Source organism: Ochotona curzoniae, unplaced genomic scaffold, assembly GCF_017591425.1.
Source record: "Ochotona curzoniae isolate NIBS_2020 unplaced genomic scaffold, NIBS_Ocur_1.0 contig_832, whole genome shotgun sequence".
Classification (NCBI taxonomy): Eukaryota; Metazoa; Chordata; class Mammalia; order Lagomorpha; family Ochotonidae; genus Ochotona; species Ochotona curzoniae.
The window spans coordinates 1,507,502-1,521,620 of record NW_024466580.1 but is presented as its reverse complement, the minus strand read 5'-3'; the positions used below and the strand labels follow the sequence as shown (position 1 = coordinate 1,521,620).

At 47.0% G+C, this 14,119-nt stretch overlaps 1 protein-coding gene across 5 annotated transcripts in view; it reads right to left on the bottom strand.

Annotated features, from left to right (window-relative positions):
* The window catches only part of OPCML (opioid binding protein/cell adhesion molecule like), a 1,160,546-nt gene that overhangs the window by 540,994 nt on the left and 605,433 nt on the right, over window positions 1-14,119 (bottom strand). For 2 of the 5 annotated variants that reach the window (XM_040992651.1, XM_040992652.1), the window contains exon 1: window positions 3,134-3,300. In XM_040992651.1, coding sequence (XP_040848585.1) covers window positions 3,134-3,300 — 167 coding nt within the window. Of the gene's footprint in view, window positions 1-3,133; window positions 3,888-14,119 lie in introns of those variants that run through there. The other 3 variants (XM_040992656.1, XM_040992654.1, XM_040992655.1) reach the window with 3 other exon arrangements.

Below are 14,119 nucleotides of genomic sequence, written 5' to 3'. Positions count from 1 at the left end.
CACAGGCCTTCACTCTGACAGAGGGCTTCTGGATTCTTGTCGTATCTAATCTAACAAAAAGACACAGAACATTTTCAGCTCTACAGCAGATAATTGTAATGAAATGGTTCTGGCCAAGAGGGCCCATTTGTAATAATGAATTCAAATCAGATTCATAGAAGCTATAATTCAACCACAGTGAATAGAACCTTCATTTTCTATATCATCTCTCTTCCAAGAAGGCAAAATAACTCAATATTCAAATAATTATTTTTACTTCTCAAGTAGCACTGTGAAGTAGTTAGAAGGGAGATAATATTGCCTCACTTATATAAAAATGAGTTTCATCCACGTTCAAAACTTTAGTGCCGGCTGGAGCACATCCCTTGCTAATGTCACTCAGTGCAATCAAAGAACAATCACAACAAAACTGATGGCCTGAGGGAAGAAACCATTCTTTCCCAAGCTGGGCAACACCTCACTAGAGAACGTGAAGGTGGAACCAAGCTCCTGATACCTCTGCTCTTCCCACGAGGCGCTTGGCCTGCTTGTGTGAACTCATTCATGATTACATAGAATTGAGATAGCCGGGTCTAGGAGAGTCACAGCGGCAAGTCGGCCTGTGGCTGACAGGTGCGTATATCATTCAGTTCCACTGGAGTGTTCCAGATTTTTGACGTATTTGGAATACTAAATTTCTAACGAACATCTTTAAGGAGACCAAAACTAATAATACTCAGGACTTAGAATTTTGTAAAAAGAAAGAACGACACCCTATTCAATATGGTGCATATGTTGGTGATTGGTGTCATGGACTTTTAGACACTGGGAATGTGCTAGCTCCCTTGGAGAGATGGCAGATAAGTGTTTCATGAAGATGGGTACTCAACTGTTAGCCAGTAAAACGAGCAAGCATGGATAACAACGGAGGGCGATCGGAACCAACAGAAATTCATGAGATGTGTATGCTTTCTTTTAAGAAACAATATAATGGTAGTGAAATCAATTATTTCTAAAGTAAGGAATAATAAAAATGTAGTGTTGAAGGGGAGAGATGAAGAAGCAAATGAGTAAGCTTAGCCAACAGGACATCAAATAGAAATGACCAATAAATCATAAGACTGCACGAGGTAAAAGATAGAACGAAAGAGATTACAATGTAGACTACACTCCAAACTTCTCTACTCACAGAGTGGCTGTGTGCAGGAGAGACAAAATCCACACAAGACTATAGCATTGCAAGCAGGTAACAAATAATAGCCATATCAGAACGTGTAAGCTAATTTTTCCACCACAAAGCACAATAAAAAAAAAATCCATCCAGCTTTTCCTCTTTCATCCCCATTCCCATTAGCAAGCCCAGCTGCTAAACATTAGAACTGAAGATCATGAAAACAAGCCAGCAGTTCATAAAAAATAAAATAAAATAAAACGAGGTAGATGGAAGCTGGCCCTCTGCTGGCAGAATCATCTCGTCGCATCCCAGAAAACAGAGAAGTTTAAGTTTTGGTTGTTGTTGTTGTTGTTTTGTTTTGTTCACGTTTCTGGTTTAATGCCGAAGGGGCAGGAAAAGGACAAGAGGACAGGGCAATCTGGAGAACTCTGCCTTGAGATGTTACTCATTTCAAAGCTCTCAGCCCCAGAGGTAGACCAGAAGACGAGGTGAAGCACGGCTGCACCCACAGTCCTCCACACTACCAACATTTACCGTCATGCTCTTGGTTGACACACAGCGTGCCCTACATGTTTCTCCCAACTTTCTCCTACTTCAAGTGGGCACCCTACCAGTCAGTCCTCAAATGTGGCCTCCTGAGCCCAGTTTGAGGAATAAAGTGGATGGAGGAGGACCCTAACTCTTATCTGGGGCCGGCAGGGGGCAGGGGCGTGGTATTCATCCCTTAGGCCGCTAGGAGGGATGAGTTAATCCTTTTTCTTCTCCTGGCTGGGTCTCTGAGCACCATTGCACAGGGCTCCAGAACCTACTGTCAGGCCCCCAGAGAAGATTCATTCCAAGTGCCAAGCATCCCAACAGGCTTGGGCTTTGGAAAAGAATACTTGCACCCCGTGGTCTTCAGTTCCTTCCCCAGGGACAGGTGTGTCTAGAAGCAGGGAGAATTTCGGGAAGCCAAGCGGTGGAGCTCAAGGAAACCCTGCCTTCCTCCCATCCTGGCATTAGCCAGGCAACACTTGGACTGCAGAATCTGGGTCAGGGTATTTCATTTTCACCGTAATCATCAAAGTCACAGGCAGGGCAAACGCGTTCACCCTGTGTACATCGCGACACATAGTTAGGCTGGGACGTCCCTGAATCTGTCTCCTAGGACCAGAAGTGCCTCATTAAAAGGATAAAAGATGAGAACTGCTGAGCTGGTGCAAAGTGGTGGCTGCATTTTTATTAAAGTCTCTGCTGCAGCAGGTCTAGTCCCCAAAGGTTCATATTCCAAGATTCTCCACCCCTTCGCCTGGGGCAAGTAAGTGATTCTCGGTAACTCATTAAGGTAAAACAAAAAGCTTTCATATTGTGCTTTGCACACAGGGGTGATGTCGTTGCATAAAAAGCTATATGTTTTCTCCCCTTGGCTCCAGCAGGCAGAAATCAAACAGCCCTCATGATCTCAAGTGGGAACCCAGGTACCCCATCCAGGCTTGGCATGAGTTGGCTGTGTCTTGACTCCTAAGTAGACAAGGCCTGGCCCTGGAAATTGCACAGATGTAAGACTGCCCCCCCCCCCAAGGGGGTCTAGCCTGGACTTTCTGAGAACTGTCCTGGTTCGTCACACATCTTCTGACCTGCGAGAGGGCACGCAAAGGATCCTGGACTAACCACCCAGCATGTCAATTCCGGTGGCTCCTCATCTGTCCTCACTCTGGTGCCCACGCACAAGTGAATCACTTCATGCTCTGGCCCCATAGATGCACACAGCCCCAGTACGGCCATCAGTGTTCACCCAGATCTTGGGCCAAGAAAGCTGGGACAGGAAAGAGCGGGCATCAGCAGCCACTGTACACAGAAGGCACCTCCTGGGCCTGCGGAAAGCCCTTCCGCCTGCCCCAAGCCCCCCTCCACCGAAGGTTTCAGCAGCCTCACCCTGGCCCTTTACCCTGAACACCCCATCCTGAGGGCTGGGACCCCCTCCGAAGGACAGTTCCCTACCTGAGGGTGGCGCTCTCCCCCTGCCGGACCGTCACGTTGTCCATGGCTTTGGGGAAGGTGGCATCTCCGCTGCGCACGGGCACTCCTGTGGGTACAAGGAACAGCAGCCTGAGACACACGACCACGAGGCACTTCCAGGACAGGAACAGGTGCCCACACACCCCCATCCTCGAGGGCCGCAACTTCCCAGAACTCGGGCAGCCGCAGGGTCCGCGATCCGCGCCCAGTGCCCCGCACGTCAGCGGGCCTGGGAAGTGCTGCGGGAGGCAGGCGCGGACTGGAGCCCACCAACAGCGGAGCAGGGAGACGCAGAGAGGAAGAGTCTGGGCTCTCCGGAGTCTAGTAATTCTTCTTCCAAGCCTGCCTCAGCTTTCCAGCCTGGCAGAACCAGATGCCCCCTCTGGCATCCAAAAAGCGCTTCCTCAACGCTCCCTTGGGGAGGAGAGAGGTGGCTGGGAAGCCGGAGAAGGCGGCACGGTGCGGGGATGAAGGTCACGGGGTGCGCGCTCTGCCTGGCTCTTCAGGACGCTACTTTAGGTTTCGACTGGGCGCGTTCTGCAGAGAGGTCTGGCAGCAAAAGTTTATAACCCAGACAAGAAGGCAAGTGGCTCTGGCACGAAGGAGATGCCCCCAGCGGCGGCTGCTTCGAGGAGAGAACTGTTTTATTAGCTCACACATATGTACGGGAGTATTTATAAACCAGCCCCCAAGTCTCGAATCTGGAAGCCGGAGGCGAGAAAAAGTTGCAGGCGGGGACGCGCAGCCAGCGCAGCCCGCGATCCTCAGCACGGCAGCCGTCCTCCGCAGCCGCCCGGCCACTCGCGCCAGCCCGCCGCCCGCCGCCCAGCGCAGGCTCGGGGCGCGCGGGGAGCTGGGCGGACGCGGCCCCCGCCTCCTCCGGGGACGCGGGGACGCGCGGACGCCACGCTCAGCGGCCGCCCCCGGCCCCCGCGCCGCCTGCCTCCCGGGAGCAGCCCGGACGCGCGCGGGCCCCGGTCGCTGGGGTTGTCATGGCAGCGGCTCCATCCCTGACCGCCACTTACTCCCGGAGCCGACTCGGAGCGCGCGGGCGGCGGGCGGCGCGAACGGCGCGCTCATCCTGGCCGCGGCGACGCGGGGCGCGGGGCGCGGGCGCCCACCTTAACCCCCGCCGCGCCAGGCAGGCCCTGCTTCACCCACTGAGGCCGGGGATCGCTGAGAACATGCACCCAGCAACTTGCCCTTATTCGCGAGCTAGCCGAGGAAGACTGCCCATCCCACCCCGGGGCTTCCCCTGGTTCCAGGATAGGAGTGAGGAGGGAGGAGAGGGGCGCGTAGACTGAAGGGTATGGCACAGAGTGAGGGAGGGAGGTCTGGGGAAGGCAGCAAATGGAAAAGTGACGCTGGCACCTTTCTTCCCCGGATGCTGATGCAGAAGTTGCCAGACCCCGCCCCGAGAAAAGAACTGCATTTCCCAGTCCAGGTGGCTGAACCAGTCTTCCATGCCAGCACTGGACCGCTGGCTGGTAGCGGCTCTCGGCCTGACCCTACGCCAACCCTGAAGCAGAGTTCTCTGGCCTGTGTATTAAGTGGCTTACCTTGGAAACACTGACGCCCCACCCCTGGGTGTCTGTTCCCAGGGCAGGCACACCAGCGTTTCCTTTTTCTGCACAAAATAGCCCCCTGCCTTGTTCCCGGCCCTGTTTTCAGAACCTCTTGTGGTCTTACAAAGAAAGGGCACCGGAAAACACAGGAAGTCCTGAAAAGCATTAGGGTTGAGCTTCCTAAAAATCCATAGATGACTTTATGATCTTGGAAGCAGGACTTGAGCAATGCCTGGACTGGCTTGTGGGTGGAGCTTTAGGTTCCCTGCTATTCATTCCCCCTGTTCTAAAGCTCTAGATTTCTTGGGCCTAGTTGATGCTTTTTCCCCCTGCTCCCCCTGGCAGAAGTCTAGTCTCACTGCAGCTCTTGTGCCTTAGCCTGATTTCAGGGTTGCTGTGTGCACCTGTTCTGTATTCTTTCTCAGAGCCTTTTGTTACACGAGATTGGGTGCTGCACAATGGGCAAAATGAAATTTAATTTAAAAACTAAGCATTAAGCTCTTATCATTTATTCTTTGGTTGCGAAGAAATCAAAAGCTCCTGCTCCCAGCTCTCAGGAACAATACACAAATAAACCCCGTCTCCCTTCTCCCACTCCCCCTTAGCGCCGCTGACCTCGGGAGAAGGATACTGACCTAGTAGGAGTCATCTTGGAAAGGGGCGGCATCCAGCGGGCCCTTTTCTGAAAGCAGATGTAACCAAGACTGCAGTGCAGCTGCAAGGCAGAGGGAGAGTGATGACGCAGAGAAGCTGCGAAGGACCCCAGGAGAGCCCACCACTTACTTTGGGATCACCCCCAGTGTTAAAGGCATTTGTCATTTGTCAAGACTTGAACACACCAGGCTTGACACATGGTGTATAATCCGCTCAAGCCAGGGAAGCCCCTGGCCAGTATTTCCAGATTGGAGAGGCAGTTCTCTTGTTTTAAACCAGGTCAGGCTGAGAACAGGAGGTGGTGATGCTGGGTTGCCTTAGTTACAGGGTTTGGATCTTGAACACGGCATAGAGATGGGTCAGGCTGTCACAGAAGCCATACAGCTCCTGCCTGGATTGTAGGACATTCCACCCCCCTTCCTTAACTCTCCCTCTCCTCCTTCCTTACTCTTGCACTTGTTGATCCTATAGCTTATCAGGGCTTGAAAATGAGGTGACTGCTGAGTGGATCTCTGAACTGCTGCTTGAAATAAAAGACATTGTTTTGAAAGAAAGGAGAAAAGAGAATGAGGTCCCAGAGAAAGGGATGGCAGTGGCAAGTAAAGGAGAAAGGCAGAGATGGGCTCACACAAGAAACTTTCTTAAGGTACATGATCTGTGGGCCAGCCCAGTGGCACAGTAGGTTAAGCCGCCAAGTGCAACGGCATCCTCTCCTGTGGGTGATGGTTCAAGTCCTAGTTGTTTCACTTCCTGTTGAAGTTCCTGGGAAAGTGTGAAAGGTGGGCCAGGTGCTTAGTTCCCTGTGCCCAGGAGGGGAGCCCCAATGGAGTCAGGGCTCTGGCTCCTAGACAGTGCAGTATCTGGGGAGTAAGTCAGCAGGTGGAAGTTCTCTGTGTCTCCCCCTCTCTGTGTAACTGCTTTTCAAATAAATAAACAAAAAATCTGTAAAAAATACACAATCTCTAGCTTTTTCTGACTAAAGCTATGTAGAGTCCTGAAGAACAGGGCCTGTGTCTATAAGGATTCTTGCAAAAATCATGTAAAAATTGAATTAAAGGATGAGTTTATTTTTGTGGCAGATATTTTGGAATCCCTGCGTATGAGAGATCATCAAAAAAAATCATGAAAAATGTATATTGCTAAAAAATTGCATGGTTCTCAATTTTTGCACAAAATTAAAATCTATCAATTCCATTTTCCATGGAAAAAAAATTCTTTTTGCAATGTCCTCATATTCTCTTCTGTAAGTCTGGTTCCCAATTCAGCATTTGTGAGTGATTAGGGAGACTGATTGCTAAGGCTGGAGAATCAAAGATGTAACTGCAAAGGTCTCGTGTTTATGTTCTTCTGTGTCAGTCTGCCATCTTCTGCAGAAAGTTTCATTCATGTGTCAGACATCGCTTCATGCAATGTAAGACTAAAACCAAATGAATTCAGAAAAGAACAAGTTTGGGGTTTACAAGGCACAAGGACTTGCTGTTTTATGTAGGGACTTTCACTGCAGTGCTTGGCTGTGTACACCAATGGGATGACCCTAGTTAGGCCTACTTGGATATATGAAGACCTTTTTAAAGACAAATCAGTGCACTGACTTTCAGTCTCCGATCTGACTGCTCATCTCCCCAGCTCTGTAACTGGCACTCTCCTGTCTCATAGACCGGAGGTATCATGGGATGCAAGCAGGACTTTGCTTAAATCAGGGCTGGTCAGATGACAGACACCTTCCTTGAAAGAAGAATTTCAGCTTATAGTTTAAAAACAGAAAGGAGATAACCATCCCAGGTCATGGTGGGCCAACATGGGGAATCACCATGATTGATGAGGAGAGAGAAGTTACACCATCTGTAACTTCCAACTGTTAACATTTCCATGGGAAGAATGGGCAAGGCAAATGGTCAACCTCGAGAAAGCCAGAAATGGAAGAGTTGTTGATTTCTGGCTGGTTCTTTTTTGTAAGGGGTGGGGGGGTCTCTCTGGGTGGTTCAATACCTGGCCATGGAGTGATTAATGGGGAAAGGAATACGGGCTCAACGTGTGAGGATTTGATAAAGGAATTATTTGGGGATGTGAACTTTAGATTGGTTTGCATATGAAAAGCCTGTTCATAAACAAGTGGTTTACTATCATATCTCTGAAATTAGCCAGTCTGGGGAAGTCCATGATTAAAAAGGGTTCCAAAAGGTGAAAGAATCCAAAAGTTGTAGAAAATGGATTAATAGAGTAGCAATTAATGAGATAATGCATGCAACAATTAGCAAAGGATTTGAAAGATTGGAAAATTTCATAATCCTAAATTACATTTATATACTATAATCTCTGTTTCCATATAACAATCCCCAAAATACAAACACGTGCAAAAGAATACAGATATTCCTTGCATATTCCAGAGTTCCAACTCAGACCATCAGAGATCTGTCGTGTATAGCGATTCATAAAGCCAGTGTGAATTATAGGTTGCAGGCTGTAATGAGCACAGGCAGAGGAGAGCACTGGCCAGCAGAAAGACACCATCACACAAAGGGTGAGGAAGAGAGAATGTGCTCAGGGCAGAGAAGAAGGAACTAAAGCAGCTAGATGAAGGGTCGAAAGGCATTACTCCTAAGAGTTCAGATGAATCTGGTAATCTGAGACTAAAAGGCAGAATCTGTGTGGCTTGTGTTATGGTATAACAGGAGAAGATGTGAGGTGGGCATCCCATAACTGACTGCTTCGCTTTCAACCAAAGGTCCTCCAGTCCAAACCCCTGCTAAGCAGCAGCAGCAGCGTATGGTCCAAGCGCTTGGGCCGCTATACTGGGGAAGACATGGAAGAAGTTCCTGACTTCTGTCTGGCCCAGGCTTAGCCACTGCGACTATTTGAGGAGTGAGCTGAAGATGAAAGACTTCTGTCTGTCTCAGTCTCTCTTCTCACTTTGTAACTCTTTCAAATCAATAAATCTTTTAAAAGAAATACGCAAGTTACGGTATTTTCTGTATATTTGAAACAAATTACTTAAAAGTAATATGCAAGTTACAGTATCTTCTGCATATTTGAAACTAAAGAATTATTATTTTTGATATAAAAAGTTTTGCCTATGACAAATAAGCAAGAAGATAATGAAAATGCTTATTCTGAAAAAATTATGCATGAATTAAAAATTGCAGCAAAACAAATATCTCTTAAGCACTTGCATATCTGTTTATTTGAGAGACAGGAAGATTGAGATCTTCCAAGACTGTTTCAATCCACAAATACCTGTAACAGCCAGAAAAGGACTTGGCCCAAGCCAGGGGCTGGAACTCAGTCCCCGCGTCTCCCTTGGGTGGCAGGGACCTAATTACTTGTGGCGTCCATCCCCCGCTGCCTCTCAAGGTGAGCATTAGCAGGAATCTGGACTCTGAAGCAGTCCTGAGATTTGAAGATGAGGTGTATGTCAAATGCTCGCCTCTCCACTGAACTTTCCTTTTAATTCCATCTTCCAATAACTTTTTGAAGTACCGTCATACAATGACCCAGAAAAGGTGTGTGAAACTTGAAACAAGTCATCAGGAAAAGAGCACCTATCGACGTATAATCACATGTTTTCTCTTCAATTTAACTTTAAATGAGATAGAACACCTGTAACTTTTCTATTTCTCCTACCATCGAAGAGCACAGTTAAGCAAAGGTGTGTACTCCGCATCCTACAGAATCGATCAGCACCACAGGACAACGAACACAGATGAAACAGCAGCTCACCACGGAAATAATCATCGCAGCTGCCAGGATCAGCTGCTGGCTGGGGTTAGGCATAAGCAGCATGTTGCAGAGCTTGGAGACCAAAGGAGATGCCCAGTGCAGCAGGTGTGAGAACTGTCTTGCCTAGGGCATGGCATTCTCTGCCTCCGAGTTACCCCGCCCCCCAAGAAGGGCACGTCCACAATGAATGAACCAAACCATGAGGAGAAAGGGCAAAACTCCAGTGTAGTTCTCATGTATGAATTCATTTGCTGATTCTACGCAGGCATCTTGCAAGTTTCTTGAATGTTGTGCACTGCTTTGGAGACAGGAGATGGAGTGATCAGTGATGGAGTGATCAGTCTTCCCTAGAGACTTCCCAGCAATGGTGTGTGACTGGCATTGACATGGATGAAGGACAGCATAAGAAAGTGGGTCAATGCAAATATTTAGGATGTTATATGTGGTATCAGAGGGTAATTGAGGGGCGAGAACAATAAATTGGAAAGTCAGGGTAAAGTTCTTGGAAAAGGTAGTGTTTGAAATAAAAGCTAAATAGTCACAGGCATCAACAAAGTAAAAGTGAGAGCCCAACCACCACCTGCAATTAGGAGCCAAATGACGGGGAACCTGGCTGGACTAGAGCAAAAAGGAGACATGATGATGATGGGCCTTGAAAGTTGTGGTAACTGTTCCAGAATGTACTCTAAATGCAGCGCAATAATTCTAGAAAATTTTCATCAGGTAAGTGATAGGACATGACTGATCACATTTTATGAACTATTTTGTCCATCATACATTTAGAGAATGGATTGTAGGGGCACAGAGCAGAGGCAGAGGGAATGTTGAGAGAAAAGACTCAGGATGATGGGGGTAACAATGAGGAGAGGAAACAGAAAGGAAAAGTGGTCTACTTTGCTACTTTGACAGTTTAGTGGGTAAGACTTTCTGAGAGTCAGGATGTGGAGGAATGAGTAAAACAAGGGATGGACGGTGATTACCGTAAGAAACTGGATGTAATGAATGAATGAACCAAACCATGAGGAGAAAGGGCAAGGTGGTTCAAGGCATGACTCCAACAGGGCGGGCCTAGGAACCAGGAGTTGAAGCAATGAATACAGCTCTGATTGAGCTTAGAGCCAGCTTATTCTGTGAGGCTGCCCCCGTGGAGATGTAAAGACGGCAGTGAGAGCAAGCAGCCAGAGCTTATGGTAGGTGAACAGGGATGGGGGGATGGAACAGTTTGGGCTCAACCCAAACCTGCTTTACTATGAAAAACAAACCAAAAATGTGATCAGCCTCTGCTGGGTTCATTTTCTGGTACAGGAAGAGACACGTTATCCATGGAACAGCTCCCTTTGCACTACCCTGAAGGATCCAAGCTATTCCACTCTGTTTAGGGTTTCTCCTGTTCCGTCTTTCCTGACTGCTCACATCTTGCCTTTAAGAGTAGATTCTAGCATTGTCTGGGAATGAGGCAGTGATGATATTTAGGAAATCAGAGAATGCCGGGTAACCCTAACATGAGTCAGCAAGGATGAGATTCAGACTTGGATCTGTGATAACTCCCTCACTGTCATCTGGGTGAACTGAAAGCACCAGCTTATAGCACAACAGAGAGCAAGCACACTGCAGCCAGACCATGGCTTGGTCCATCTGCACAGCTCACGATGCATGTACCAGCCCAAGTGCTTTAACTTCACTCATCTTCTGCTCTCAGGTCAGCAAGTAAAAGCAATGGTAGCAGCAAATTTGTAGACTATCTCTGTTTGCCTTAGCTTGGGCTACCAAACAAAAATACCACAGATAGCCTGACTCACATATCAGTACTTTATTTTCTCACAATATTGCAGGTTGGAAACCGAGGTTAGGGTGTTCATATGGAGACTTTATTCATGACTTTTCTCTGTGCCTTCTTGCTGGCAAAAGAAGAGAGAGAGAGTGAGAGAGAGGACTCTATCTTCCCTGCTGACATCACCACTTCTACCAAGTTAGGATCCTACCCTTATGACCTAATTTCACCATAATCACCTCTACATGGCCCTTTTCTTCTAATACAAACTCATAGTCATTAGAACTTCAGCATGCACTTTCCAGGGACACCCAGTTCGGGCCCTAACAAATGAAGGGGTTCATATAACATATTTGGAACACTTCTGGCATTGAATTAATTCTCAATAAAGGCTACTTCTTACTACCTACAGAAAAGTGGCTGAGGGCCCATTGTCACCATTTCTTTCCAGCGATTCTCTGTGAACAGACAAGGGGACATGTCACAGCAAAAGTCCAAAGTGGTGTGTTTGAGTAAGCAGGCTAAGTCTTTTTTTCCGATTTTGAAGATCTAGCTTCAGAATGAGAAACTGCGTCAGGGTGAAGAGGTTTACACGGTTAGTAATAAACTATCATTTTGTCCTTGGAGAGACTATGTAGATGGGAACACTACAGGGAAACCTGGAATCCCACAGAAAGATCTATTGAAATTTTTATCCTGTTGTAAAAGCAATTTCAAACTGTGTGTTATTCATAAATAAGGAAAATATACAGCTTGTGTTTATCTAAGAGAAGATTGTACCCAGCTACCCTGCATGCGCATTAGGAACACGCCTGTGCTTGGTGAGCGTTTTTATTACAGAAACCCACCTCCGTCAGTGTGGGCCCAGGGAGTGCGACAATGGCAGAGACACCAGGACTGCTCTCTCGGGGCCCTTGGCCTGTGGAACAAGTGATGTAGGAATGCGTGGCTGTGCAGACAGGATCAGAACAACAGGGACTGCCTCTATCAGGGCTAGTGAAGGTGGGCTCAGAACTATCACGGCAAGGAAATGACAAGACTTCAGAGCACGGGCTAGACACCACGTGTTGGAAGCACAGAAGCACTGACATGTGCTAAACACAAAGCACTTTCTGGGTTACAGCCATCTCCATTACCAGTGTATGGTGTGACATTCATTGAGAGGGAAACTCATTTTTCATTCATTTTCTCTCTTCCAAACTGTTAAATGGTTTTCCTGGTAAGTTACTGGCCTGAGGTCATGGTCAAGGGCAGTTGGATCATAATCCACTCCTCCTTCTGTCTTAGACGATATCACATCCTTTCTAGTGTAGCAGCACAACAGCCTGGACCAGTGGGGAGAAGAAAGATTGCTAAATCCTGAGCTTCAATCTCCAACTCTGTATCTACAAGCTCTGTGGCCCCAAGCATGTTCCTTATCCTCCGAGTCTCTGTCTCTACCTCCATAAGCAATGATAAAGATTTGTTCATGAGGCTGAAAGGTCCATGATCATACACCCATCAGCTCCCATCACAGCACCTGGATGATGACAGCTCTCAGTGGTGGAAGACGTTCAAGTCCTCTTGCTTATCTTTAATACGAAGTGATAAAAATTGGCATAAACAAGCAAATAAAACAATAACAAAACTAAAATGGGAAAATCAACAGAAAAAATGAAGAACACACAAGAATTGCATTGTAAAGTATTATTAGCAGGTTTCCCCAGACTTAGAAGCAGATTATCCATAGATGTAGACTAGATGAGATAAAAGCCCCTTTTCAAATTTCTGCATGCAATACACGCATGCGACCATCTCTGTCCTATTTGAACCACAAGGTTCTAAGAGAAGCTGAGACCAAGGTGCTTGTTTCTCATCCCTGATTCCCGTACTGAAATCTAGGTCTGAATACTCATATCATTGAATGAAAAGTTTGAGATCCACTGTAGAAAGTTGGTGCGGCATCTCTAGCATGGTGCTTTCCCAGTAACTCTGACCTTCTCATCCTGGTCTCCAAATACTGCAGCGTGAGGAAGAAATCACAAGGCATCAATGACACTAAAGCATCTCCATCTAGTCAAGCCAGAGGATCCCATAAAGCCACCAATTTCCACAAGCCATGCAATAAAATCAGCCTCATTACTTGATAGTCACACCTCATGTAGTTTTATAAAATCAAATAACAAAAAACATCATATTGAGACCTGCAAGTCATAAAATGTGTTTTTTAAATGTTCACTAGTAGTATGAGAGTCTCACACTTCACACTCTGACTTTAGTCCCTAACAGAAAGATTGCAGCAGGTGGGAAATGGATTCTCCTGCCCCGGGGAGCCCCAAGTATGGAAAAGAAAATGCCTATGAGGGGTCAGCTAGCCTGGCTCTGCTTCAGCACCTGCTACCATGGAGCTGGGAACCGTGAGAAACAGACCAAGAGTCTCTGAATCCAACTTTTCTTCTTTGAAGAACCGAACAGATTTTATATCAGAGACCCTGTCTGGCAAAGAGTGAGTAAGCATTCAGGAGACACTGTGTCACCTGACTCTTCCCTCTTCCTGAGAAAATAAACTTGATCTTATGAGGTCTTTGAAATGACCTAGAACTTGGGTTTCAACATTTGCAATATTACTGGTATTTATGTGTGTTCATTCATTATTTTGTTGCTGAATTCAATGATCATCCTAGTTTGTACCAACATTGACTGCATATATAATTTTGTTGGGCCTAAAGACAACAAAAATATGGTATGTTACAAGCCCGCAAAGAGTATAAGGTTTAACTAAAGAAATAGTCAGGTACAATATTTCAGTATGCTAAGATGTGAAACCAAAATATTTCCACTACCCGTAACGCTCTCAGAATCAAACCATGTAAACTAAATTAGTGTTCTTTGAATGCTGCTCCAAAGAAGAAACTTTTAAGTTCACTTTTCAAGACTGAGTAGGGCTTGGTTTGCCACTTGGTTCTTGATTTTAGCAGTGAAGCTGCTGATATTCCAATCGTAGAGACATAATAAGAATAGTTGGGCTTGGTAGTATGGCCTAGCGGTTAAAGTCCTCGCCCCGAAGGCACCAGGATCCCATATGGGCACTGGTTCTAATCCTGACCGTCCCACTTCCCATCCAGCTCCCTGCTTGTGGCCTGGGAAGGCAGTCCAGGACGGCCCAAAGCCTTGGGACCCTGCACCCATGTGGGAGACCCGGAAGAGCTCCTGGTTCCTTGGCTTCAAATCGGCACAGCACTGGCCATTGCGCTCAATTAGGCAGTGAATCATTGGATGGAA